The 26,618-nt window shown below is 44.5% G+C and overlaps 2 protein-coding genes across 4 annotated transcripts; one reads left to right on the top strand and one right to left on the bottom strand.

Moving 5' to 3' along the window:
* Positions 1-312: 312 nt before the first annotated feature.
* Positions 313-20,139, bottom strand: LOC130372811 (rapamycin-insensitive companion of mTOR-like). Its single transcript, XM_056578970.1, has 38 exons — positions 20,001-20,139; positions 19,837-19,878; positions 18,509-18,606; positions 18,343-18,407; positions 18,027-18,158; positions 17,760-17,823; positions 17,435-17,561; positions 16,954-17,123; positions 16,551-16,618; positions 16,380-16,447; positions 16,054-16,136; positions 15,602-15,689; positions 15,392-15,482; positions 15,214-15,280; positions 15,051-15,131; positions 14,554-14,654; positions 13,889-14,069; positions 13,513-13,614; positions 13,238-13,284; positions 12,915-13,050; positions 12,181-12,401; positions 11,589-11,715; positions 10,312-10,476; positions 10,002-10,078; positions 9,716-9,794; positions 9,147-9,259; positions 8,604-8,691; positions 8,254-8,346; positions 7,650-7,756; positions 6,382-6,626; positions 5,158-5,992; positions 4,747-4,930; positions 4,213-4,291; positions 3,610-3,795; positions 3,159-3,296; positions 2,413-2,536; positions 1,023-1,161; positions 313-693 (listed from the first exon to the last, which is right to left on the bottom strand). Exons 1-38 carry the CDS (start codon positions 20,029-20,031, stop codon positions 643-645), a joined length of 4,893 nt encoding a protein of 1,630 aa, XP_056434945.1. The 5' UTR covers positions 20,032-20,139; the 3' UTR covers positions 313-642.
* Positions 20,140-20,712: 573 nt separating this feature from the next.
* Positions 20,713-26,447, top strand: gfi1b (growth factor independent 1B transcription repressor). 3 transcript variants are annotated; one of them, XM_056578768.1, is made up of 7 exons: positions 20,713-20,798; positions 22,425-22,522; positions 22,841-23,011; positions 23,378-23,607; positions 24,100-24,237; positions 24,435-24,600; positions 25,709-26,447. In XM_056578768.1, the coding sequence occupies exons 2-7, from the start codon at positions 22,432-22,434 to the stop codon at positions 25,885-25,887; spliced, it is 975 nt and encodes a 324-aa protein (XP_056434743.1). In that variant the 5' UTR covers positions 20,713-20,798; positions 22,425-22,431; the 3' UTR covers positions 25,888-26,447. The 3 variants fall into 3 exon arrangements, with proteins under 3 accessions (XP_056434743.1, XP_056434742.1, XP_056434741.1); XM_056578767.1 differs by lacking the exon at positions 20,713-20,798 and adding an exon at positions 21,707-22,098; XM_056578766.1 differs by lacking the exon at positions 20,713-20,798 and having other exon boundaries at positions 21,707-22,522.
* The last annotated feature ends 171 nt before the right edge of the window (positions 26,448-26,618 follow it).

Raw genomic sequence — 26,618 nt, 5'->3', positions numbered from 1 at the left:
CACACACACACACACACACACACACACACACACACACACACACACACACACACACACACACACACACACACACACACACACACACACACACACACACACAAACACACACACACTTCATCTCACACACTTCAATCTCACACACACACACACACACACACACACACACACACACACACACACACACACACACACACACACACACACACACACACACACACACACACACACACACACACACAATTCATCATTCTTGAAATACACGTCTGCAATTATGCATATAATAATCACACAATTAAATAATAACTGCTGTGTTCTGTTCTGTGATTATTATACTTCAAGACAAGAGCCAAATCAACACAAATGAAATGTATGTCATCTTTAATATGCACTTTCATCCTTTGCATCATCCTTTGGTAAATAACAAGCTAGGGTAACAGAAATGTGTATTAGGGTTTTATCATACTTACTATCAACTCATAGGTTGCTCAACAGCCCTAGACATAGCAGTAGGTACTGGCAGATTAACAACAGGCTTGGTGGTCTTATTTGGTTTGATCTAGTTACAGTCTCCCCCTTGACTGTGCAAAGATACGGTCATGATGAATGGGAAGTGAAAGTTCGGTGTGGCCCGAGGATGTTGGGTCAGCTTGAGTTCTCTCTTGTAGAAAGGACGCTCTCTGCCTCTTCATAAAGCTACAGGAAAGACAACGTCATTTAGAAACATATTTGAATCGAATCTAAATCAACGCACCAAAGAATGAATCTTTTTTTTTTTTTTCTCAGAATATGTAATCCGGCTAACCATTTATGGTACTAACTTCCTTTGTATAGTGGTAGGGAAATTCCTTTTTAGATAATACAAACCAAAATAGTCTAACCCCTGTGTTGCAATCCTCTTGCAACAGCTGTGAGTCAAAATGCAGAGCTATTGTACGATTTCAGGGCGACACACACATGCAGAGTTATGGTTGGAATTCAGCCAATCACTGAGTGTTTCCAGCCCCCTGGGCTCCCCTACGTACAGGCAGGAAGGAGACATCTTGGAAGAGCTCCTGGATGAAGCGCCGGGCGTGCAGGCCGAAGGTGTGGTGAGCCATTAGGTTGGAGATCTCCGAGTAGAGGCAGACGTCGTCGAAGGCATGGGGGAACTTCTCTTTGATCCTGCCAGGGTGAAACACACCCTCTCAGGTATAAGTCGACCACTGCTGCCAGTCCTTACCAGCGGTTCTTAAACAATGGTTCGGGACCCTTATGTGGGTCGCAAGCAGGGGTCTGAGTGGGGAGTCGGACAGCCGCAAATATTTCCATACAAATTGTTGTAAAACAAAGTCACACAGCCTTGTCAGTTTTATTTGATTTTATTTGAATATATAAAAGATAAAGGTAGGGTAAGCAATTTTAATTTTATTTTTTCTAGCAATTTAATATGACAAAGTATTTTTGGACATACTTGTCTTCATCTCTTTGCATCCCAAACAGCAATCAATCAATCAAATGCTCTGACAAAAAAAAGAAAACTCCGGTATCTGTAGCTGTCGAAAGCCTGTAATAAGCAGGCTCAAATCATTCCAATCTTGCTTGCAGCACACACTGTTCCCGTGAGCTCACTGCGCATGACCAGAGTCTTCCACAAGGCTGGACAGACCTGTTGCTAAACCTAGCCAGCTAGTCATGTGTTCTGGGGAGGGGCGTCGGAGGGAGGCCTGAAAAGAGGGGTGGGATATTTTTGGTTGCTTTGCCTCAAAATCTAGCTTACTATTGCTGGTTTCTTTCAATAGCCTACACTACCTTTAATTGTTCTGGGGCAAAAAAGGGGGTGGGTCCTGGGCCAAAAGTACTTACATAGGTGGGTGACAGAATGTAGAACATTTGGGGCCCCTATACCAGTCATCCATGGTCCATAAATCCATTGTCATTAGCTTTGATTGTTTGAATTGTTTGACAAATGTTAGTGAATTGAAAATCGAAATAATTATAAATAATTACATCGGAGGGGAAAATGGCGTCCGAGGAGATCGGAAAGCCCCCAAATAACAACAGTACTGAAGAAGAACAACGCTTGTGAATGTGAACAGTATGAATATGCAATGTGAATGACAACATTAATAAGATATGTGATGTGAACAGTAGAATATATACTGTGAATGTGAACAGTAATAAGTTATACTGTGAATGTGAACAGTATGTATATATTGTGAATGATAACAGTAATATATATCTATATATATATTTTATTAAACCTTTATTTAACCTGGAGAAGTCTCATTGAGATTAAAAATCTCTTTTACAAGAGAGTCCTGGCCAAGACAGGACTCTCTTGTAAGTTATACTGTGAATGTGAACAGCATGACTATATGCCAAGTTTAACACTTAACACTATACTATTGTGTAGCACAGAGTCTGTGTTCATACCTCAGAAGGCTGGACTCGTTGCCTTTGGTCCCCACCGAGGAGCTGAGGTTCACCACCAGACGAAGCACCTCCTTCCTCAGCAGCACCCCGCTAGAGGGGCCGTTCTCTGGGATGGCCTTCACTCCTGGCCCCCAGCGACCCAGACAAGAGACAAGGAGAAACACATTGAGTCCGACGAACAATATCTACTAAAGGGATCCTCAACGTAAACATATCAAGGTCAATTAAGAAAAGATGACTTTGTCCAAGACGAGGGTGTCACAACAGAAAGTACAGAGAAATAAAGGAACAATACAACTGCAAGAAGGATAAAAAAATGAATGAAAACAATATGGAAAGAAATTAAATATATACAATATAAGTAATTGGATTGTTAAGGCAAAAGCTACATTTTTTATTTTTTTCAAATTGGTTTGTATAGCCCTTTGTCCCAGTTACAGTTATCACAGTGGTGGGCAGCATAGTGTAGGGAGTGTTTGAGGTACTGGGTTTGGTCCCAAAATGTAAAGCGCTTTCCTTGAGCAAGATGACCTCAACCCCTAGCTGTTCATTAACGAATTGTCTCTAGTTCTCTGAAGTCACTTGGGATAATGTGTCCCCGAAAGACTAAACATTCACTTCTTACAGTCCCAAAGGGTCTTCACAGGCCCGCAATATGCACTGCCTCTGAATGCTTAGGATAAACTCCCCAAAGCCAAAGGAGAGAACCTTGAGAAGGACCACAGAAGAGCTTGAAGAACCCTCACCGAGGACCAGCTCCGCACCGTGGCCGCTCCCTGCAGAGCCCTGGGACAGGGTGGTGCCGGACACCCCTAACAGCCTGGCCTCCAGGTGGGGGGAGGAGGTACTGCACCACTCGGAGAACAACAGCTCATCCACCAGGTCTGAGACAAACATCCGCCCACCCTAACGTTAGGCATCGGCAGACTTAGAATCCGTGCCCTAGTTTCTGCTTAGAAATTGCATCAGAATTAGCAATAATAAAGATTTCATAATTTCAGATAAATTAATGATAATCCTAATGAAGGAATTATACAAACATATCTTCATCTATCACAATAGATAAGATGAAAACTAAATAAGACCAATGATATAAAATATAAAGACTATCAGCCATGTACGCAGTGTATACATCCATGAACAAAAAAAACACATTTAACTATAGTAAAATACAATTTATATATGTGTAAATCCCACCTGGACCGCAGTTCTGAGACTTCAGGCCCAGCACAGAGAGACCAGAACAGTAAAGGCAGTTGTCATCTGTGTGTTCCTGCAGCCCAGTGTCCACTGGCCTCGGTGGGGACTGTGGTTCTGTCGCGTGGAGCTCCGTAGAACTGAGCTTGGAGTCCACACCTTCTTGGTGACCCACGTGACCGGGCTCTGAGGAAATTAAACTAATCAGTCGATCACTCGCTCCTCAATGTCCTCAATGTACCTGTGAGGCATCCTTTATACAGAACACCTCGATTAAGATGCGTTTATGTCACAAGCCTTTATCAAAATTCACTGTAAGTTACTATATTAACATGCATCAATGACTCTAGTGTGTGTGATGAGTGTGTGTGTTAGTTTTTGTGCTTTCATTGACTGTAACTGTACCAATTTCTGGTATTTGTGGCACATTGTTTTGTATCTCATGTCGTGTCCTTTGTCTGGTCCCACTCAAAAACGAGATGCCACGTCTCAAGGGGTTATATACTGAAACTGAAACGTTCTATTTCTATCTCTAAATAGAGAACAAGAGTTGTTAGAGTAGAGTTATCAGTCAAATACAGAAGAAGAATAGAAGGAACGTACCATGATCAGATGTTTCATCGTTGAACAGGTCCTCGGCTGGTGGGCTCAATGTCTTCTGGAAGTATGGTATTGGTTTGATCTGATAAACCAGAACACGTTGATCAGTCAATTCAACATCGCAGAATCAAGACGTAAAGGGATTCACATGAAATCAGGAAAAGTGAAATCATTAAAGCAAAATGTATTGAATGAGCATTAAAAGGACTTATCACAGAGACTGAACCCAGATTCAAATAAAGCTAAATAATGGTTACAGGGTCAGGCTTTAATCTATACATTATAAAATGAACACTGTGATCCCCCAAAAAGGGATTTGGTATTCGTGATCTTGGTTCTGTTGTGGTTCTGTCGAGCTCAACTGGTAGAGCAAAGGCTTCAAATGTGTCTGGTTTATGGGTTCAATTCCCACTCTAAGAAATGTACTCACTTAGCACATTTGAAAATGCTTTTCATAAAACCGTCCACCAAATAGCTTATCAATTACATAAAAAAATATAAAAAATATGTTTCAAAAACAAGAGCAGTAATGGTTACATGAAGCATGTTGGTGATGTCAACGGGCAACGCAATGCCGATGTAGTTGTCACCGCGGAGACCGCCCGCTGAGTCAGCGGTTGCCATGGCGCGCAAGGAGGAGGAGCGCTGCAGGGTGTCGTGGTTGATGGGGCTCAGCAGGTCCTCCTGGTCCAGCGTCGCGAATCTCAGCGTCCTGCCGAACCTGCAGGCCGACAACAAGGTCGCGGTTGCATCGAATTAATTCATGCCATCATTCCTTTATTCAGTGAATATGAGAACGCAAATTGCCTACAACATTCTTGTGATTTTCTATTTCTAGAAGAACAGACGTTAGGGTCGGCTGCCCTCGAATCCGAGGAAGGGAATTCAACGTGCTCAGGGTTCAAGTAAAAACAAACAAAAAACGAATGTGAGGTCTTCTTGTTTCACCTCTGCGAGGTGAACCTGCCGCCCGGGCGGCCGGTTGTCATGGCGATGGCGTCGGCGAACAGCGCCTCGTCGGGGCCCAGGAGGGGCTGTATGCGCTGCTGCTGCAGCCTCCGCAGGGTGGCGTAGCCCAGGGCGTCCAGGGAGCTGGACTGCCTGAGGGACGCCGACCGGGCCAGCAGGGGGGTCCGCGGGGTGCGGTAGCCCCAGGGAGAGGAGGGGGAGGAGGAGGTGGAGGAGGAGCGGGTGAAGTTCCCGAGACGGGTCCCGGGGGCCGAAGTCCCCTTGAGGGACTTGGTGTGACGGGTCAGCCGGTGCGAGGAGGGGCCGGGAGGGGCCGGCGACGTGGACCCGGACCCGGAGAGCTGCAGGGCGGAGAGGGATCGGGGGGGGCCTGGCTGCGGGGTCTGGAGGACGTCGATCTGGGCGGTGGCGGTGGCGGTGGCGGTGGTGGCGGTGGTGGTCATGGGTTGGAGACCTTGGACACTCGCAGGCGCAGACTCCGTGGAACCCATCACGCTGACGTCGGTCATGGCGGTGATCGACCTATCGCCTTCCCCTCGCTCTCGGGGGTCTCCAGGGACCTCCGGCTCCACGGCCCAGGGCAGCAGACACGTTCCCTCCGACCCCCCAAAGGGGAGCTCTTCGTGGGCTGTCCAGAGGGGGTCCTGGCTGGGTCCTGCAGTAGGGCCTGTCATCGGGCCCTCTAGGGGCTGAGGGGGTTCTCCGGAGAGGCCCGTGATGGTCATCCTTGGGGTCTGATGGTGGTGAGGAGCTGAACGTGGGCGGGGCCCCCTGCCGTCCCTCCCCTGGTCATCGTCTGGAACGAACACATCACCTAGGTGAAGCAACCTGGTTTAAAACCTGATCATAGTTAGGATATAATCAAACCTTAAACAACAATCTCACAGGTGGGCGTACTTCATATTATCACATTCTCTTTTAACCTTTTCTAGCAGTTTTATCTGCGTCGGTTATCCTGTACATGTGTCTTTTACTTGACAGTTAATCCAGGTAGGACAGCATCATTTTGACGGGGGTGCCCCTATTTATTATCAAATTGTATAACTCATAATATTTATCATATTACATTATTCCTAATAACATCATCATCCCGAATTTCCCATCTAGGATTAATAAAGCAATCAGTTATAAGTAAAATAGAATCGTATCTCATGACTGTTAAAGTTGATACACAAACCATGAGAGGCAGTGCCTCAGACTCACCGTGGCGGCCCGGGGGCTGGCTCCCCTCGCTGTAGCGCCGGCTCCGGGGGGACACCGACTGGGGCCGGCGCATCCTGAGGGGGGGGGGCAGGGCGTCACAGGCCTGGGTCTGGAGGCCCACCTCCTGAGGCACCAGGGGCCAGGGGGTCAGCCTGCTGTGGCACACAGCGTCCCAGCCCTGCTGCTTCAGGATGTCGCAGCCCCGCCTCGTCTTACCCAGCATGCCCAGCGTGTAGAGGCACGTCCTACCGCACAGAGGCAGGGGGGGGGGATGGTTTAACCGTCTCATTCTGTCTGTTGGGGAAGGTTTAGTCCACTGATAGGGTTTAGTCCCTGGATAGGGTTCCGTCCCTGGATAGGGTCTAGTCCGCTGATAGGGTTTAGTCCGCTGATAGGGTTTAGTCCCTGGTTGGGGTTTAGTCCGCTGATAGGGTTTAGTCCCTAGATTGGGTTTAGTCCGCTGATAGGGTTTAGTCCCTAGATTGGGTTTAGTCCGCTGATAGGGTTTAGTCCCTGGATGGGGTTTAGTCCCTGATAGGGTTCCGTCCCTGGATAGGGTCTAGTCCGCTGATAGGGTTTAGTCCGCTGATAGGGTTTAGTCCCTGGATGGGGTTTAGTCCCTGATAGGGTTCCGTCCCTGGATAGGGTCTTGTCCGCTGATAGGGTTTAGTCCGCTGATAGGGTTTAGTCCGCTGATAGGGTTTAGTCCCTGGATGGGGTTTAGTCCGCTGATAGGGTTTAGTCCACTGATAGGGTCTAGTCTGCTGATAGGGTTTAGTCCGCTGATAGGGTTTAGTCCGCTGATAGGGTTTAGTCCCTGGATGGGGTTTAGTCCACTGATAGGGTTTAGTCCACTGATAGGGTTTAGTCCCTGGATAGGTTTTAGTCCCTGGATGGGGTTTAGGACTCGAGGCCAACTAGTTCTAGGTTCGAACTGCGATGGTCCATCTGTGACCAAAGTGCCTTAACCCCTACCTGCTGCTTAATGACTTTGAGTTTGTCTCCAGTAGTGTCTGAATGACATAACATTCATTAGTTACCACAGATACATGCAGTAAATACCCCAAATACATATATTACAGCCTTTAGATACATTTAATATTCTATCAATACAGTTTTGGCTTCCCCAGATCCAGGAACCAGATGCAATACCTTTGCACGATTGAGGTTTTAAACTGAAGAGAAGCTGAGAGGAATCCCATGTGGGTTGGTGTTGTCGTTGGTAAATGTAAAGCATGTCAAGGCTGTGGACAAAGGGAAGCTCCTACCCTCTGACGGACAGCACCTCACAGTGTTGGGCCAGCGCCACGACCTCAGGGACCACGCCTTCTTCCAGAAGCAGGTTCACACCCCAGTTGGTGGAGCCGATGTTGCCCTGCAATGGACAACAAGCATGGTCTGTGTTCATGGTTTAGATGAACTAATACATTTTTAATACTGATACTAAGTCTGATGTTCATATTTTATCTTATCTATATTATACTTTGAATGAAAAACATACAAATATCCTCATCCCCATCTTCAAATATTAGATCTAATCTATACTATATTTGAATGAAAAATATACCAATGTATTAAATATAATTAATTGAAAAAATCTTAGCAACAAATTATTGGTATTCATTTATTTCACATCAGTCTATGTATCAACAAGCTGAAATGATCTTGAATGTGTTCAATATCTGATCTATACGATCTATTCATACAATCTATCTTTACAATAAAACTTTTTGGAAAGAAGCAGCATTTGAAGGAAAGTACATCCTCACAACATACTATGGTAGTGAACTAGCATCCAATACCAGTATAGATCGATCCAGGCCCACTATGAATTAAGGGTTTGTATATATGGACAGCAGAACTAAGGTTTACCAGAGCCCAGAGAGCAGCTTTCAGTGTCTTGATGCCCTCCCATTTGTCGAGGTCTGGGGATCGAACCACCGAGCTCAGATCTTGGAGCACATTCTGCAGCAAAAAAACAATATTAACTTTAAAATAGATCCTGTAAAAACAATAAATAGCTGAAATCGACTGCGAAAGGAAAACAACTTTTTTGGTGTTTTTTTGTTTGCGTGATTGTTTTTGTTGATAAGATTAGGAAGATGAAACTTAACCACTGCAGAAACCGGCCTCAAAGGCAATATCATGTATCTGAATCACTGTGTGTCGTGTTTGATAAAACCATCAGCTAGTTGACCAGATGGTTTACAGCAAAAACCGACCTGTGCTTCCAGTAGCTGGCAGCCTGCCTTGTCATGGACTAACTGGCCGTATAGGTGAACAAGGGGGTAGACGGCTGGTCTTTGTGCCCTGGTTGTGAAGAGAAAGTAGAACCATCGAGTGTTAGATTTCAAGGGAACCTCCAAACCCTAAAACCACTTATGTTAGATGTAAGGATATCTAGTGGGTTACATATTAGTGCTGTGAATTGATTCTGCTCCAAGTCTTAACTTAAATGCAGTACATTTAAAAAAGGTAGGATAAGATGGGGATATTGACTCATAATTTCCCTCTATGGATTAAACACATTAAAACAATTGAGGGATTTTCAAGGGACGTTAAAGGACGCAGACCGTAATTCCTCCGGAAGCAAATGGATAGACCTGCAACCAATCAGGGCAATGCTTCAACGACTCCGTACAGTCATTATATCAAAGTCATTATGGTCTTCCTTGAATGATGGCATCTATGATGACATGGCTGCCTGGAAACCACCGGCCATGACACCAGGAACAAAACTTCTCAGAACAGAACCGGGGACGGACCTGGGGGCGCTGGAGCGTCCAGGATCGCTCCGGTTCAGGACGGGCCTGCGGTACGTGGTGAGAGCCTCGTTCAGCTGCTCCTCCATCAGGTCCACGTACTTTAGGTTATACTTCTGTACACAGGGAGAGAGGGAGGGACAGAGGGACAGAGAGAGGGTGAGAGACTCAGAGAGAGAGAGGATGAGAGAGAAAGATAGAGAGAGGATGAGAGAGAAAGAGAGAGAGAGGATGAGAGAGAAAGAGAGAAAGGAAGACAGAGAGAGAGAGAGAGAGAGAGAGAGAGAGAGAGAGAGAGAGAGAGAGAGAGAGAGAGAGAGAGAGAGAGAGAGAGAGAGAGAGAGAGAGAGAGAGAGAAAGAGAGAGAGAGACAGAGAGACAGAGAGAGAGAGACAGAGAGGAAGAGGGCGAGGGAAAGGAGAGAGAGAGAGGGAGATAGAGCGAGATACACACACAGAGAGAGACACAGACAGATAGATGGACATCGGGAGAGGGAACATGAGTAACACATAGTGGTATTAAGCGAATGACTCCTCATTGCAGAGAGATTCAGAGGCCAGGTGAAAGCCCACCTTGTGCCATCTCTCCAGCTCTCCAGTGATGAACCCCCTGTCCTCCAGGTAGGAGAAACCCTTTGGAATGGACAGAAACCTGAAAGCAGAAGAGGAGATCCTGTAAAGCTGGAATATTACCTGATCTGTTCACATCCCACCTGGGAGCATCTTATTTTATATTATGGGTTTTTGGGTTTTAATAATATACATTTTATGGAGGACATTATTTGGAAAGTGGTTTGTCTGTAAATGTTGTCGTTAGTAGTAGTACAAGTATTTGAATAGTAAGGTAACAGTAAGGTACCTCAGCAGCAGCAGCTTTCCCTTGTCTCCAAGGTGCGTGAGAGCTGGTTTTAATTCCACCAGCGCGTGAAGGTTGGCCTGGAGAATCACAAACAGACTTTATTTTTAAGCATGATAAGCGAACTATGATAGGCAATTGCTTCACATGGGAACTTTTAATGCATTTTCATTTTGTTTTAAGAAGGCATGTAAAAAAAAGAATTCCACCGTACCATGCTGCACTTGACAAAACAGCAATCTCAAATAATTCTAATTTTCAAACCATTCAGCCTCAAAGCATTCGGTTGGCCTCCCAGGTCGTGACCCCTGACCTTGTCCTCACAGGCCTCGTCCAGGACGTCCAGGGCCTCCAGCCGGACCGGCTGGCTCCGGTCGTAGAGCTGGGTGACCAGCAGCTCCACGCCCCAGTTACTGAAGAACTCTGCGTTGGCCCGCAGCAGCACCCGCAGGTGCCTGGTGGCGTACAGCCGGCAGCTCTGTGAGGGGCGGGAGGGCGTCATCAGCGCACAACGCCACCAATCACGGCCTCCTGCCTCAGACACTGGGTCAATGGACTGCATTTATGTAGCGCTTTTACGTAAAGCGCTTGACCATATTGCTTAACATTCACCCACTCATGCACACATTCACATGACGACGACAGCCGTTCAAGGCAGCTCAAGGCAGGGTTCAAGGCAGCTCAAGGCAGGGTTCAGGGATACCTCGACAGGCAGCTAGGAGGAGCCGGGGATCGAACCAGCAACCTTGTGTTTGACAGCCAACCCGCTCCCCCTCCTGAACTAATAATGCCGCCGTACGATACTTATCACGTAAGCTGGCACGTTTAAAGATAGAGTACTACTGTTGGCACGGGGCATTGTTCTTGAAGTCGTATTTTAAACTTAAAATTACAATAGTAGAATAAACTATATAGATCATATCAATTTTAAAGATTGTGTTCTCAGTAAATATAGTTTATGGCTTGCTATTATTTCACAAATAGTGTTGTTTGGCATCCCATCATCTGTTGTTCCTTGTAGTGTTTTCCATATATCTTTTTTATTTTACTTTGTGTTGGCTGAATAAACATACTGGGGGCAACCTTGCAGACTTTTCCTTCCGCAGTGTCCCTATGGCCATGGCCTTCTAAAGTAGTACGTTGGTTTACTAAGGGGGCGCTGGCACTCTCTGCTCAGCCTCTGCTTGTGTATTCATCTGTTTTCTACCCTTTGCATATGAGGTGGTCCGCGAGGGACGTGAGGACCAACTAAGAGGTTAACTCCTAAAGTCAAGGCTGAAGGCCAGACATCCACCACCGACCATGGCTCCACTCCAGCCTGTTCTGCTCAACTGTCAGCGGCATACAGTGGACTTGATGAAAGTGGATATTTGATGAAAAACAGGATAAGTTAAGAGACGGCCAATCGGATCCTTGTTCTGACAAACCTCGACCCCCTCCTGCTGTCTTTCCAGCCACTGTTCTGTCCATAAAGGCAGAGACCTGTAACAGTATTTGAATCTTCTGATTCACGCCGAGCCTCGTCAATCAAAAAGGGCGGGGCCGACGGGCGGTCCGTCATCAGGCTCCGTAGCGGCGGGAGGTTCTTACTTCCGAGGTGGCGATGAGGACCTTGGAGAGGACGACCCGGGCCAGGCCGTCGCGGCTGAAGTCCAGCGTGGAAACGGTGAGCTTCACCACGTGGTCCTGGTTCCTCTGCATGCACAGGCTCAGCAGGCTGCAGGGGGGAGGGGGGTTAGCTCACCGCGCGCTGGGGCAGACCCAAAGCTCTTCTCTTCACACATCACCTTCATGTATATCTATAAAGTCTATATCTATATAGTCAATTCAATTCAATTCAATCAATCACAGGTACAGTTTCAAAGGGCTTAACAGGCCACATTATGACATCCCCCTGACGCCTAACTCCCTTATATATATATACATATATATATATATATATATATATATATATATATATATATATAAAAAGGCTTTTAAACCAAACGGATAAAAGCAGTACATTTAAATAAAAATGACATCATAACTAATATAGATTAAAACATCCGATGGCAAGACTTTAGATAATGTTTAACAACGTCTTGGACTGGAGAGGGTTTTTGGCCATCAGTATAAAAAGAGGTTGAGAAAGGTTAAAGAATAATATTAATATTTTTAATGATAACCACCCTGAGCCACTGACCACTGATAGACGCTCCCTTTCTCCAGCACCTTGACGCCGTGGCGATGAGCTGACAGCGTCCCCAGGAACAGGAAGTAGTACTGACTGAGTGTGGTCAGTAGTAGCCCGTTGCCATGGAGAGCACTACTACTGCTGCTGCTGCTGCCAGCTTTGGGCCCGATAGAGGAGTGCAGCCATTGGACGATGTCTTTCACCAGGTCCTCCAGATAGACATCCCCTTCCTGGGAGGGGTTTACCAGAAGGGATGAGAAGATAGCAAGGGGTTCATTTAAAGTCAATAAATCATTTTAGTAATGAAAGCAATCAATTCTACATTGAAAACCTCCCAATCATTTTTATTTATTTGAATTTAAAGTTATCATACTGTTTCACTGTTGAACTAACATTGGCAGTTTGAAACGTCTTTGGTATAAACTCTGGCTCAATCTATTGGGGGTCATTGGCACTATTTTGTATTTTCTAAATTTCAAAATAAAAGTGTTTATTAAAGAATGTTTTAGTTGCAGAGGTACACAGTTGTATAGATATGTTTATTGTGAAAAAAGGTTACTCTCTGGTTGGGCTAAAAGGATTTCTATGGGTGTGGCCTTTATGTGATTAGCTAATACATCCGTTGATGAGATAACAAATGGTGTAGCAGGGGGAGGCCGAGGTGGTTCATTACTAGACTAGAAGAAAAAAGCGTTAACACAGGCTGTGACACATCCAAACGCAGACAGATAGTTAGAACCAACCTCCTCCGAGTCTAGGAGGAACTCGATGAGTTCACAGCCGACCACAGTGGTCTGTCGGGCCCTGGGGTGGTCGGGCTTCATGGAGACAAACAGCTTACTGCTGGGCATGAAGAACCACAGGAGTCTCCTCACAAACCTAAAGGGAAGCCGCAGGACAACAGGACGGGGAGGGTAGCCTCGTGAGTGCTCGTTCCCCATGTCTGCCGCCCTCCTGTAATGGCCTTTGGGCAAGGCGCCCAGGACCTGACAGCTGCCGGCTCCTGATTCAATGTTTGAGGAGGGGTATGATGATTGCCTGAGAAGTACAACTTGTGTATACTCACTTGTGTATATGTTCATCCCGATTGCTTTGCAGTTTAACATTCGGCCACTAAAGACAAAAAATTACAAAACGGAAGGCAAAATATTTTTTATATTTACAGCTGTCATAAATATAGACAATAATATATATATATACATATATATAGAATATAGAAAAGAGTCAAATAAACAGTAAAAAATAAGAAAAAAAATACTAGTATTACGATCCGTGTTTTACCTCTGAATAAATACACAGATTATGAAATAATTCTAAATACTATCGGAGGTTCTGCACGACCTTCAGGATGGTCTGCACCAGCTCCCAGTTCCAGTCCAGGTTCTCGTCGTGGTGGAGAACGTGGCTGTCCCTCAGGTTGGCCAGCAGGGCGTCGTCGTTCTCCTGAGGAGCCACACACACACAGGGTTCATGTCGTCAGTACAAGCAGCCTCAGGACGTCCTACCGTCAGCGAGTACGTCCTAATAAACAGGATAGGCCCGAGCCAAGGGGTTCCATTCCTAACCCAAAGGCACTAGGTGAGACTCCCCAGGTATACAGTCTACCTAAAGGCATCCTTGCATAAATCGTCCCTTACACTTACCTGTTACTTAACGACATGAGATTCTGAATCCGCTGTATGTGGTGTCACAGCCTTAGGGGTTGTGTCTCCATTACCTTCATGGGGAACATGTCCCTGGGGAGGGGTCTGTGGGGGAGAGCCAGGGACCCGTGGGGGGGCGCCGCCGCCCCGGCCGCCCTGCGGAGGACGTGGTCCAGGTACAGGCTGTGAGGGGAGGGACCGTGCCTGGTCCTCTCGTGGAAGAGCTTCAGGTTGGTCACTGCTGCCCGGGCCTGTCTGGAGGGCCAAGCTCAAGCTGTTAACCAGGCCCCGTGGTGGACGCATTGGGGTTGGTTGAGCTCTTCTGCAGACACCAGAGTCTTAGTGTGTTGGTTGCAGGAATCACTGGTGTCGCTGGGATTATACATACACTTTTTAAACCAATGCTTTGCTTTGGAAACTTCATGACTTGATAATAAAACGAATACATGATGAAACAAAATGGCCATGTCTGTTACACCATGTCCAAGGAGAGCGTCATACCTTTACTCTATTTTCGGTATGGAGAATGTTACGTAGAATATAATCCATCTATCAATTTATCACAATGAACCTTCAATAAATCCACGGGAGTCAGGAATACATTATCATGTACATCGGTCTCCCTCCTCTTGTCTGATAGGTCATAAGCGCACGATCAACCACCAGCTTGTATTGTGCATACACTGGGGACAGCTATGGCCGTTCAGACAGGGCGGGACTGGGCAGGGATGAGACTCACTGTCTGTGTGCCCGCGGGACGGCGGAGCAGGCGGCCATGTTCATGAGGCGAGGCAGGCAGTGGAGGTGGTGGCTGTGGCAGTGGGGGAGGATGCTGTTGGCCTGGAGACAGGGGAAGGAACATGGTGATGAATAGAGACAGGAAGAGATAGGCAGACATATAGACACAGACAGACAGGAGGACATAGGAAGACAGACGGGCGACATGACAGCGAATAGAGACAAACAGACGTAGAGACAGATAGACAGACGGGAAGACAAAGACAGACATATGGGCACATTACTGACATATAGAGACAGGAGGAAATAGACAGACATAAGGGCACATGACAGACATATAGAGACAGACAGACAGAAAGACATACAGAAATACGGGCATATGACAGACATGATGACAGACATTTGTTTTACAATCCTACATTTACAAAAAGGATCGCAAGACAGACAGACAGACGGACAGACGGACGTGATCAGCGAGGGCGAGAGGGACTACGGTACCATATTGAGCAGTTGTCCCAGTAGCACTGTGGCTTGTATTGATATGAAGTCATCGCTGCTGGTGATCAACTCCACCAGACCCTGGAGACGAGCGAATGCACCACGGTTACGGATGAAAACAAGGCATTTTATGTTAGTAAGAATAACTGTAGTCCTCTTTCACCTCAAGAAGTCTGCTATGGATGAAGGCCGACAGAAGGAACGCCAAGTAGTTGTCTATGAGGTTTGGTCTGAGAAAGAAAAAGATACACATTAGAGATTTATTAAAAACATTTGAATCTCGACCTGAATAGTTATTCATAATACGACCAAAAGGAGAATATGAACACGTTAATTAATACCTTGATCGGGACCGTTGTGGAAGAATAACCAGAGCCTCAGAGACGATGAAGCCTTCAGTAAGCCTCCACCCTTGCTGATGTCTACCAGGGTCTACAGGATGTTTCACATTAAAAGTACCCGTTTAAATAACAACTCCCCGAAGCTTGATATTCTGATGTTACGTCTAAAGAATCAACTACGCGTGGTTATAGCTAATCGTCTAGACCTACCGACACTGATCAGCGCTTCGGTAAAGTCTGTTGTCTCGACAGGCACGTCCAGAAGGAAGACTTCATAGATCACTTCTAACAAGGCTCTCTGTCGGACCATAAAGAGATAGTGTGGAAAATCACCATGAAATCAAAATGGTAATGAATGGCTAATTTCCTAGATACTTATTTTTTATCTGTAAGAAATTTCAAATGTTTATGTAAACATATGATAACAAAAAAAATTCTCCATTGCATTAGTCGGATTGCAGTTACTTTATACAGCTATTCAACAATGTATGGGTTTTGTTGTTGACATTCAATGCCCAAAAGGCCGAAACACTACATCTTTCATGTCAAATAAAACCAGAAAAACGTTTCTATCTCTTACAGAGCTTTGATTAAATGCAAGGTTACACAGCATGCCCTTCAGCGTGCTATGAATGCAGGATACTGTAACTCTGAATACTTACCCTCACCTCAGTGTTTGGTATACACAGCAGGTCAATGAGAGACTGGATCCCTGAGTTCCCCGACTTACACAAGGTAACAATGCCTGCAGGGTCAACAAGTTTGTGTTTGGTCAAACTAACTAACAATGACAGATACAAACGTAAACAGTCTTCGCCAAGTCATCCGGTCATTCCAGTAGTTTACAAACTATTGGAATCCATGGCAATCTTAATCACGAGTAATGCCCTACCATACTCAAACCTGTTGAAACACAATTAACGCACTAATTTAAGTCTGATTTCATAGACAGCAAATGTTTAAATAAATTCATAAAAGAAAATCTTACCTGACCAAGAGCGAAAAGTAGCAATGATTGACATCTTACTGGCCAGGAAGCGAGCATCTCTGTTCTCCCTGAACACCACAAATCAGACCAAAGCAAAGTATTATCAATGCCAACCATATCACCAAGAGGAGGGCTGGGTACAGAATAGTGCTTTATAAATCCAGGACTGACTTCAGGTGCTCCTCGCCGATGTCAGGGGTCAGTCGGTAGTGGAAGTCCGTGTACGGGACCAGGATTTGCTGGGAGCAACAGAAAAATAAGAACATTGTACAAAAAAACTAAACTTATTCAACGTCAAAAAATCCTGTCTTCATATGCAAAGGTGATAAGTGATGAACATTTTTTAAATTACGATCCTGTTAAATTGCAGAACAACAAGAATGTTTTAAATAAAACTCTGTAAGAATAGGAGATCTCATTTGGTTTCATGATTGGGCTCCAAGACTGTTTGTGTACCAGAACAAAAGTGTCTTAAACGTGCCACACTCCTTGCGTAGGGTTTCGTGGATAACTAAATGAAGGTGAATCCCTCATCTCACTGAGTTTTCCGTGCGTGTCTCTGGGTTGGCCGTACCTCCAGCTCGACGTCAGAGCGGACATACTGCCGCGTGTCGGGGTGGTTGAAGAGGTGGAGGACGGTGGCGATCAGCGATTCGTTCATGCTGTTCAGCCGACAGCCAATCACGTTCTTCAAGATGGCGCTCAGACCGCTGCTCTGGGCCACCACTGCCGGGTTCAACAGGGCTGTAAAATAGTGAGAGTGACCTTATAGTAAATAGGATCAAATGTACTCTATCAATCCTAGATGGTTAATGTGGGTGATAACACAGAAAGTACACAACAGGCTAGAATAATGTAAATAAGAGTAAAAGACCCCAAAAATATATATATATTGAAATACATATAATAAAAGAAATGTGTTTAGTAAGCAATGTCGACACAAGAAATATTAGTCAGTAATATATGACCGTAATATCGACCGTTGAGGTACACCAGAGACAGGTTACCGTGGAGCATGCAGTCGTTGCAGTGCGTTGCTGTTGGCGTTCACTCACAAAGCTCACAGATGATGGCGATGCAGGGCCGCACCATGTCGTCGGCCTCCTGGGAGCCCTCGCTTCCCAGGGCCATCAGGGAGTTGGTGATGGAGGGGGGGAAGACGGACGCATTGACCGCCATCATCTGTGTGGAGACACCGAGTCCAACCATGACGCTACCACACTATAATACAGTGTTGGTTATGTAACACTATAACACTTTCACAGCAACCATCACTTTGGCAATGATCACGTTGTTAATTGTAACAGTAAGAACGTCATGAAAAGAATTACGGACTCAAAACTCGACACTTCCACAACTATCATTTGAGTGAAATCTAACCTTTCGAACTAGCCTGAGAGCCTGCGTTTTTTCGGTCTTGTTACTGTCCTGAATGTCTATACACCTGCAAGAACCAGCAGAAAAACAGAATCAATACCATTATGGGATAATATACAAGATTAAATGTAACAACAGTGTCGATTCCCTAGCTCCAAATACATATCTCATAATGATATCATGTCTTTGAGGTCACTCTCCCTCTCTGCAGAATGACTCAATATTAGTGAATAGCATCAGACTACACAGGGTTGGTGGTGTGTCTGTCACCTGGTGATCAGGTAGTCCACGTTCAAGGCCAGGACTTTGTCCAGGATGCTGCGGTCTGAGATGAGGTAGCGCAGGGCTCGCAGCCCGGCCGCACGCACCTCCATGGAGTCACTCAGCAGAGACAACCGCACACTGCCACAGGGACAATCACCATGCAAACACGTACAACAGGGTCACTTTTAATGGACACAACTGAAGACGACTTTTATTTAAGATTGAGGACGCTGGAATGTAATTTACCTTTGATTGTACAAGATGAAACTAAAACGAACACGAAAATGTCATCATCAACATTCAGAAATGTCCAAATCCTCACCAAATGATGAGCTCCTGGTGTTTTAGCCCCAGCTCGTCCTCTTGAAGGCCTACCCTGCATAGGAGCTAGGGTAGAAGAATCCCCATTCAAGATGATATCCCTGATCCAAGGACAAAGGATCGTTGGTAATAATGCCTGGTGATATCATGCTGTTTTCATTCCAAACCTTGACGAAGTTGTGCAGGTGTTTCATCTTCTGAGTACTGGAGACGCTTTGGTTCCCAATGATGTTTTGGAGGATTTCACCAACATCAGCTGCAGGATCTGGAAACAAAAAATGCTTGTACGTTTGTTTACGTGCAAAGTGCAGCCCAGTTATATTAAACTGGTTGATTTTCTCACTAAGTGAGAAAATCATTTTCTCACTAAGTGAGAAAATCAATTTTTGTGTTAGATTATATCGATTATTGTGTTAACATGGCCACCAATGTAATCTGTGTATTCGACAGAAGTTTCTTCAGTTGAACCAGTGAAATGCATGCTTCATCCAATTCTAAGATTTGAAAAGGTTAATACATGATTCTGATGCACATGATTCTAAACACTTCTTGGCCCTGTTGTTCTTTAAACTGTTTCAAAGTTTTGATTATTTTGATATGCGTTTATATATATAAATGTGTTGTAGTGTATATTGTAGCTACACATGAAACCAGTTAAATGTATGATCATTACTTAAACACGTATAAACTTATAAACAGTTCCAACACGTTTCCCTGACCAATGGTGTTACCAAAACAGTGGTGTCACTAAAACAGTGCCACTTTGCGATGGGGGTCTCTGACTGCCAGGATATGGACAAGAAAACACACACAATACTGGCGCCCCCATCAGAGCAACATCATTATACCGAAATAAAGTCTGATGTAAACAGACTCTTAACCTCTTAGCTGGGTGACTTTGTTGTGGGCTAGATCCACAAATTAGCTGAAAGCACACTTAACAACATTTGCTGTGGCTCACTGAGTAATCTGAGTGGTTTCATTCATATCAGTGCTAAGTACTTTACTCTCACCACCCTGCTGATTTACAAGGACACTCAGACGTAATGCTTCTATGATCAGAGACACGTGCTGCTATCTATGTCCTGAAATGAGGTGGACGTCATGTTGCAGTGTACATCATAGTTCAGGCATTGTTGTTACAAAAAAGTGACCAGCAACTTTGCTCAATTTATTACTATCTGACAACATGCACATGTTGACTCTCTGAATAAATGAATTAATTTAAAATGACGTTGACTTTGGCAAACACATATCCTAACCAAACATAATGTAAATATAAATGTATTTAAGATTTACAACTCATACTAGCCACAGTAGAAGCTGCCTCACAAATCAATGCTTTTTATAATGTTAAGTTAATAGCTATTTGTTGGTTATTACAACATGCACTATATGGTTTGACTTTAGATCACATCTTAATCAATTAAATTCAGCAGCTGATAACCCCAACCTTAAATTCAGCAGCTGATAACAGCCATTAACGTTTGCTTACCTCTGGAAAGGTCCATTGATCCATTTTCCTCCCCATTGTGCTCTGCATAAGGTCAAACAAAGTGGAATTATAATAAAAACATAATACATAATGCATAATGTGTCAAACATTAATACAAATAAATAGGTCCTTATTATAAAATAAATACATCATCTTAGGTCTACCTCTCATCTCTGCGTCTTTTCCGATGCTCATTATCCGCAACTCAATCAGGGCCACGGGATCCTTCTTTTTGAGGTTCTGAGGGCAGACGCTGTCATAATGTCCTGTGTTTAGGGAAACTGCACCTGCGCCGCCACCTGCATGTAGACACTTACCATCATGCCATCATAACATGCATGAGCCTACTTAAAGACTCTTGAGGGTAAATAACCCCTTTGCTTTTTTGTTAAATCCTTTGCTTTAATTGTTTTTGCTTGAGTTAACTAAAATATTAATTTTAGGAGGATAGCTCGAGTCCGTGTTGCAGGTAAGAGCTGCAGTGCTATCAATTCACCACTAAGAGGCGCCACTGGTTACTTACTTATGGTCACTTCGGGCAGTGATCATTTAACATCTTCTGAGGGCAGCTCTATGTGTGAGTGTATGGCGGCATCGGCGCCTGCTGCCAGCATACAAACCTTCAACCTGTCCACATTCTTCAGGTAAGTAGGCCGTCCAAAGGCGGTGACGTTTGGTGTTCACTGTCTGGAGGCAGGTCCCTCGGGTGGGTTATGAGAAGGAAATGTAAGTTGAATTGGGACCACTAGTGAATACCTCAGCCCCAGCAGGACGTAATGCACTGGAATAACCGCTAAGTGTCCCCATCGCTTCTTCAAAATAAATCAAAAGCTCCATGAAAACAGAACAGAACTCACACATCACTACATGAACACGGGTCAGAGGAACCGAGACCAACCTAGAAGGACTGCTATACACACAGAGCTTTACCTACGGTAACGAGCTGTGTGGGTTTAATTAAGGTAACGAGCTGTGTGGTTTTAATTAAGGTAACAGAGCAGTTACATTAGCAGGGACGTTAACCTCGGCAACCCAGGCCACTCCTGGCACACGTTCAATTGAACATCTTGCTATTTCTTTTGATAAAAATAACGTTAGGCATTTATTTGATAATGTAATGGCCAGGCATACATCACCCTAGACGATTCACACGTCGAGCTATATTTAATTTCTCTCAACGACATTATTGTTTCCTCTAAATATGTGGCCGCTGGTATTTTAAATTTGTTTTTCGTCTCTAGGCCTGTTTGTCTTTGCCCGGTTTGTCTTTGGATGAACCAATTTAATATGTTATAACAAACCCGGTACCCGCTCTTCATCCCATGTAAGCAGAAACCATCAACTGCTGTCAAAAACAGTCACAGACGCCACATTATCAAAACATTATTGACAGGTGACGTATAGGCCACATCAATCAAGGCGTTTGCCTTTTAAACGACATCGATCACGTTTTTGTGGAAAGGACAAATAGTAGGGCGCCTGCGAAATAAATATCAGTCCAAGTACAGAAAAACAAACAAATAGGTTTGAATCAACACGGTTAATCCCCCAGAGTAGTCTGTAGGGTGTGTGCCTATGGAGTTGCCTCGGCTCGACCTGTAAACGCATAGGCCTATGTGTAAACGTGTGTCAAAATCTCCCAACGCAGCGCGCAATCGCACGCGCACAGCATGTCTCAGAAAAGGCATTGCCCATCCAATCATGAAACCCAAACATGGTCCGTTGTTTATATTTTTTATTTAAACTAATAGCTCACAGATACATCTGACATCATTGCATGTCAGTTGTTCATATTCTAGTTGAAGCAAAGTATTTGAATATTTATTTAAAAAAAAAGATGAGGACCTAAATAGGCAAAGGCCTGGCCTTATTCAAAGCAGGCCTAATTGGGTAAATACATTTTTTGGTTCGTTTTAAAGCCATATCTCTATCAATATATATTTATTACATTGTATTTCAACTGAAAGGTTTATATTTTCGGCAGTAGGTATTATGACTTCCAGGGACAGCTCTGTTGTTTTACGCAAATGGCCCGGGCCTGTTGGCCCTCTCATTGGCTGAAACCACAGTCAGATTCCAGCGCACATTATCTGATTGTAAATCAGGGAGGGGAGAAGAGGGGTGATGCGCGATGCTTTACTGTGGTTTGCTTTTTGAATTCTGGGATTGGATTTAACAACACGCTTCTTACGCTGCGACAAAAAAAAATTTTGGAGAACATTCCCTCGATTATAGTTCGGTTTAATTTGATAAAAAAAAAAGGTAGGCAAGAAACCCTTCACAGCTTGCACTTTTAGTTTGTTTAAGTTTCATGCTGATTTTGAACGAATAGTTAACCGCTGAACATTGATAACATGTTTGACATATTTATCTGTATATTTATTTATGAGTGTTATGCTATTGAAAATCCTAATGTTATTTAAACTTTAATAACGCTTTTTGGTTTACTTCATGATACGAATAATGGCAATGCCAATCGATCACATTTAACGACTATAACGTGTGTAGTAGTGCTGTTACATAGGCTACTCATAGGATAACATTCTGAGGTGTTTGGTGTTTATGGTAGTTCTCAATCCCACTTCCAGACTCAAGATGCCACGGTCGTTTTTGGTGAAAAAGAAAAAGTCCGCCTCTTATAATATGCACCGATCATACGACGACCCGCGGATGGCCCTGCACACCGGTGAGAGGACACAAAGGCTGTCACATTCATACTGTATATGTCCAATAACGCAATGGTTCATATGTAAACTCAAAGGAAGATGACCTGATGATTTAATTTGTTTCTTGGCCCAAGGGCACTCTTTTGGACGAAAGGACAAAATAAAAACTCAAAATGTTTATTTTACGTTCTGTTCTGTTATTGCCATGATCTAATCCCCATTCTGTATGTGAGGTGCTTTAGCCTAAGAGCGAAATATAATTAAATAGCCTACCTCTGACAATGCAATATTTCTTTCATTTCAATGATTGAGTTCTTGATTTGGTTTGAAACAAACAGACGAGCTGTCGGAAACCGTCCAGTCCAGTCCGGACTCTTCGTCGAGACCTTCCCCGGTGTTCCATCAGAGTCAAGAAGACCCGCAGGACCCCGAAGAGCGGGCCTGCGCACTCGGCCCCCCGGAGCCTATCCGGCACTCCGTCGCTCAGACAGCCCCGTTCTACCTGACCGGTAAGTCGCTGTAATTTATCTTAATCACCCGGAATCAATTTCCTTTACGCAGTAATCGATTCGTAATTCGTTAATTTATTACTAATGAATAAATAATTGAATTTAGTGCAAAATACATTTGAAAGGATTCATAAATTACTTATAGGGAAAAAGTAAAATAAAAGTAAAGGCGAAAGAATATGCTGGTGCCGAATAAGACCATTATATTATCAGGCCTAAATATTTAGTTGTCCTTTTAATTATTATTCTATTTTTTATTTATCAATAGTTTTTTTTTATTAATCAAGCTTATTAATAACTCAGTTATTAATAAGGTCACAAGGAATTTAGTTAACTCAGGAATTAACATTGGATTCAATTTCCCAGAACCCCACATTCCCGAGTACCCTCCGTACTACAAGACGTCGATAGCGTGGGACGCGCTGCCTTGCTCCTACGACCTGCGGCAGCTGAGCTTCAGCCCCAGGGTCCTGCAGCACGCGGGCAGTGTGTACGGCGACCGCCTCAGCCGCAGCCCCACCCCCCAGCAGCCGCTGGACTACAGCCCCCAGTACTCCCCAGCCTCCATGAACTACCACTGCATCACCTGCGAGAAGGTGAGGGCGACCACTTCCTGTAGCCTTTCGCCCTTTTACCATTTAGTCACCGAGTCATTCGGTAGCAGACGCTTTTTAAGTCCAAAACGGCTTCGGATGCAGTTCATTAAGGAGCTTAAAGGAGTGGGGCCTAAACCCTAACCAGAACTGTAATTCAACCCGTAACCATACCTCAAACTAGCCATATTGACTTTAAACCTAAAGCATAGAGCAGGCTGTGTTACCAAATGGGAGTCACTTGGATAGTCCTTTAGCCTCCGCTAAAGGACTACATGTAAATGTATTTCAGCCTCGTATTAAAGTGTTGCGTGGTCCCTTCTGTATCACTACAGGGTCCACACATCTAGAGATGTAGCTGTAGTGTTTAAATCATGGTATTGCGAAAAACAAATAACCAACAGCTCCCTCCAAACACATGTGTTGGGGATCACCGCGGCGGGGCAACTCCGTTGACCAGGGTTCCACCGTGCTGACTTCCTGTTTGCGCCGCAGGTGTTCTCGACGCCCCACGGGCTGGAGGTCCACGTGCGGCGCTCCCACAGCGGCACCCGGCCCTTCGGCTGCGACGTCTGCCGCAAGACCTTCGGCCACGCCGTCAGCCTGGAGCAGCACATGAACGTCCACTCTCAGGTACCGGCGGGCATCCCATAATAACCCCCCCCCCCCCCCGTCCCAAACCCAAACACACACACACACACACCAACTGAACCGCCTCACTGTTGACTACTATGTGGTTGTTTTGATCGAGCGGCGTGCCACTCTGCTATCTTCTGATATCAGAGAGAGCAGCAGTGTTGTAAGGGACGTTTTTCTCTCTGCGACTTCAGGAGAAGAGCTTTGAGTGCAAAATGTGCGGCAAGACGTTCAAGCGGTCGTCCACGCTGTCCACCCACCTGCTCATCCACTCCGACACGCGGCCCTACCCCTGCCAGTACTGCGGCAAGAGGTTCCACCAGAAGTCGGACATGAAGAAGCACACGTACATCCACACCGGTGAGCCTCAGGTCAGGTCAGGGAGGAGCAGCTAGGGCTATGGGTACTTTAGGGGTTGAACCCAAGGCAGGCTCCGTCGGGGGCTTGGAAAGACTCGAAAGATTTCACGATTTCACGAATTTTAATGATGACTTTAAATATGAATATGTGCTGTATTAGTTCATTGTTATGTACTTTCAAGACCAGAAGTAGAGATATGCCTCAGCTTAAGTGCTTTGGCCATTGCAATCTAAATAATGATGAAAACGATAACTCAATTATAATAGTATTAATTATACAGTTTTGGTAAGGTGTTGTTGAGGGGGATGGATGAGGTTGAGGGCTTAAATGGTTTGGAACATCTGGTCTAACTCGGGTATAAAACAAAAAGCAATTTACTGTTGCTCTGCCTTTCCAATAATCTTCTCTTTTCTTTTCATACGTGGCCAATGTGTCCGTTAGGGATATCAGCTGGCAATTATTCAAATGGCTCAAGATTAGAAAGAAGTTTAACCATACCTGTGGAGCATCTTTACCTCTGCCCTCTTCAGCCTGACCTAAAGTGATATCTTCTTCCAAGAGTAAAATGACTGCAGATAAATCAGAAAAAAATAAATTAAACAAATTTGCTGTGGATTTGCATATGGGATGGTTTAAAAGGAAGTGTATGCAGTCGTCTGTCTGGTTTAATGAATGTTTGACAAATCTGAACAATGGCGCGATTCTTTATTTCTCAGAAGCAGGGCTGTGTTGTGTTATCTTTATGTAGCTTTATCTTTATGTTAGAGTCACCATAAAGACCATGAACGTTACCTCCACTGTCACACCGAACATTCAACGAATGCTCGGTGATACAGAGCTGTTTCATGATAACAAACCGAAATCCAAGACAAGCTTACAGTAAAACAACAAAGCACTGGATAGTCTTGTGGGTCAGGGTGTTCCTCTCCAAATGATTGAACGTTTCTGGGTTCAAACCCCATTGTACACAGATCACCTGTAGGCATCCTTGAGCAAGATGTCCTAACCCTCTCTATACCTGCTCATGAAAGACATGTTTGTGAACCAAGTTGCCTTTCTTGAAAGTGTCTGCCAAGGATGCTAACCACCTTCTCCTTTCCCCTGTCAGGGGAGAAGCCCCATAAGTGCCAGGTTTGTGGCAAGGCCTTCAGCCAGAGCTCCAACCTCATCACCCACAGCCGGAAACACACCGGCTTCAAACCCTTTGGCTGTGAGATCTGCAGCAAGGGCTTCCAGCGCAAGGTGGACCTCCGTCGCCACCAAGAGAGCCAGCACAGTCTGAAGTAAGGACCTGGAGGACTTCTGGAGAGAAGATCTCACAGGGTCCATGACGCTGGTCAAAGGGTTTCAAAAGACAAGGACCTTGAATGAAAAAGATGTGGTTCCCAACCTGTGGGTCGGGTTCCCACTTACGGTCGCCTGATATGCATATTGGGTCACAGAGAGAAGGCTGTCTTGAGGATGTATTTTTGTTTAAATATAATAATTGGAAAAACTTAGCAGATATTTTCTTTTCAAGAAAGCTAGGAAGATCATGCAATTTATCTTATTCGTGTAATTCTTGAACCCCGAATCTCCAAATGTAGCTATATAGTAGCTGAAGTCTAATGGGAGCAATTCAGGAATTGTCCTTGAAATGAAGAGTTTTGTTTACATTTTTAAAGATATTTAAGATTGTTTATTTGAATGTGACTCTCTTTAGCACTTTGAGCTATTTTATGTGAAGTGCATTACAAATACAATGTATATTATTATTGATATTGTTTATATTATTATAATTTAAAACATTATGGCATTTTACCCATGTGAAATTACTGTTTAGTTGTAAATATATATGCGTGTTTCAGAAAAACCCACTGAATAAAGTGTGTGATTAAAAGAAAAGAAATCTTTGTTGCTGTTTGAATGAATCCTGCATGATCACACAAATAAAACGTATTTGAAACATGTACCTAAGACCAAAAAACAAACACCATGAGGAAATTGAAATGTGACACATAAACAAAACACATTTTCAT

Source organism: Gadus chalcogrammus, chromosome 19, assembly GCF_026213295.1.
Source record: "Gadus chalcogrammus isolate NIFS_2021 chromosome 19, NIFS_Gcha_1.0, whole genome shotgun sequence".
Taxonomy (NCBI): Eukaryota; Metazoa; Chordata; class Actinopteri; order Gadiformes; family Gadidae; genus Gadus; species Gadus chalcogrammus.
The sequence above is the reverse complement of the archived record's forward strand: the minus strand, read 5'-3'. Positions and strand labels throughout refer to the sequence as shown.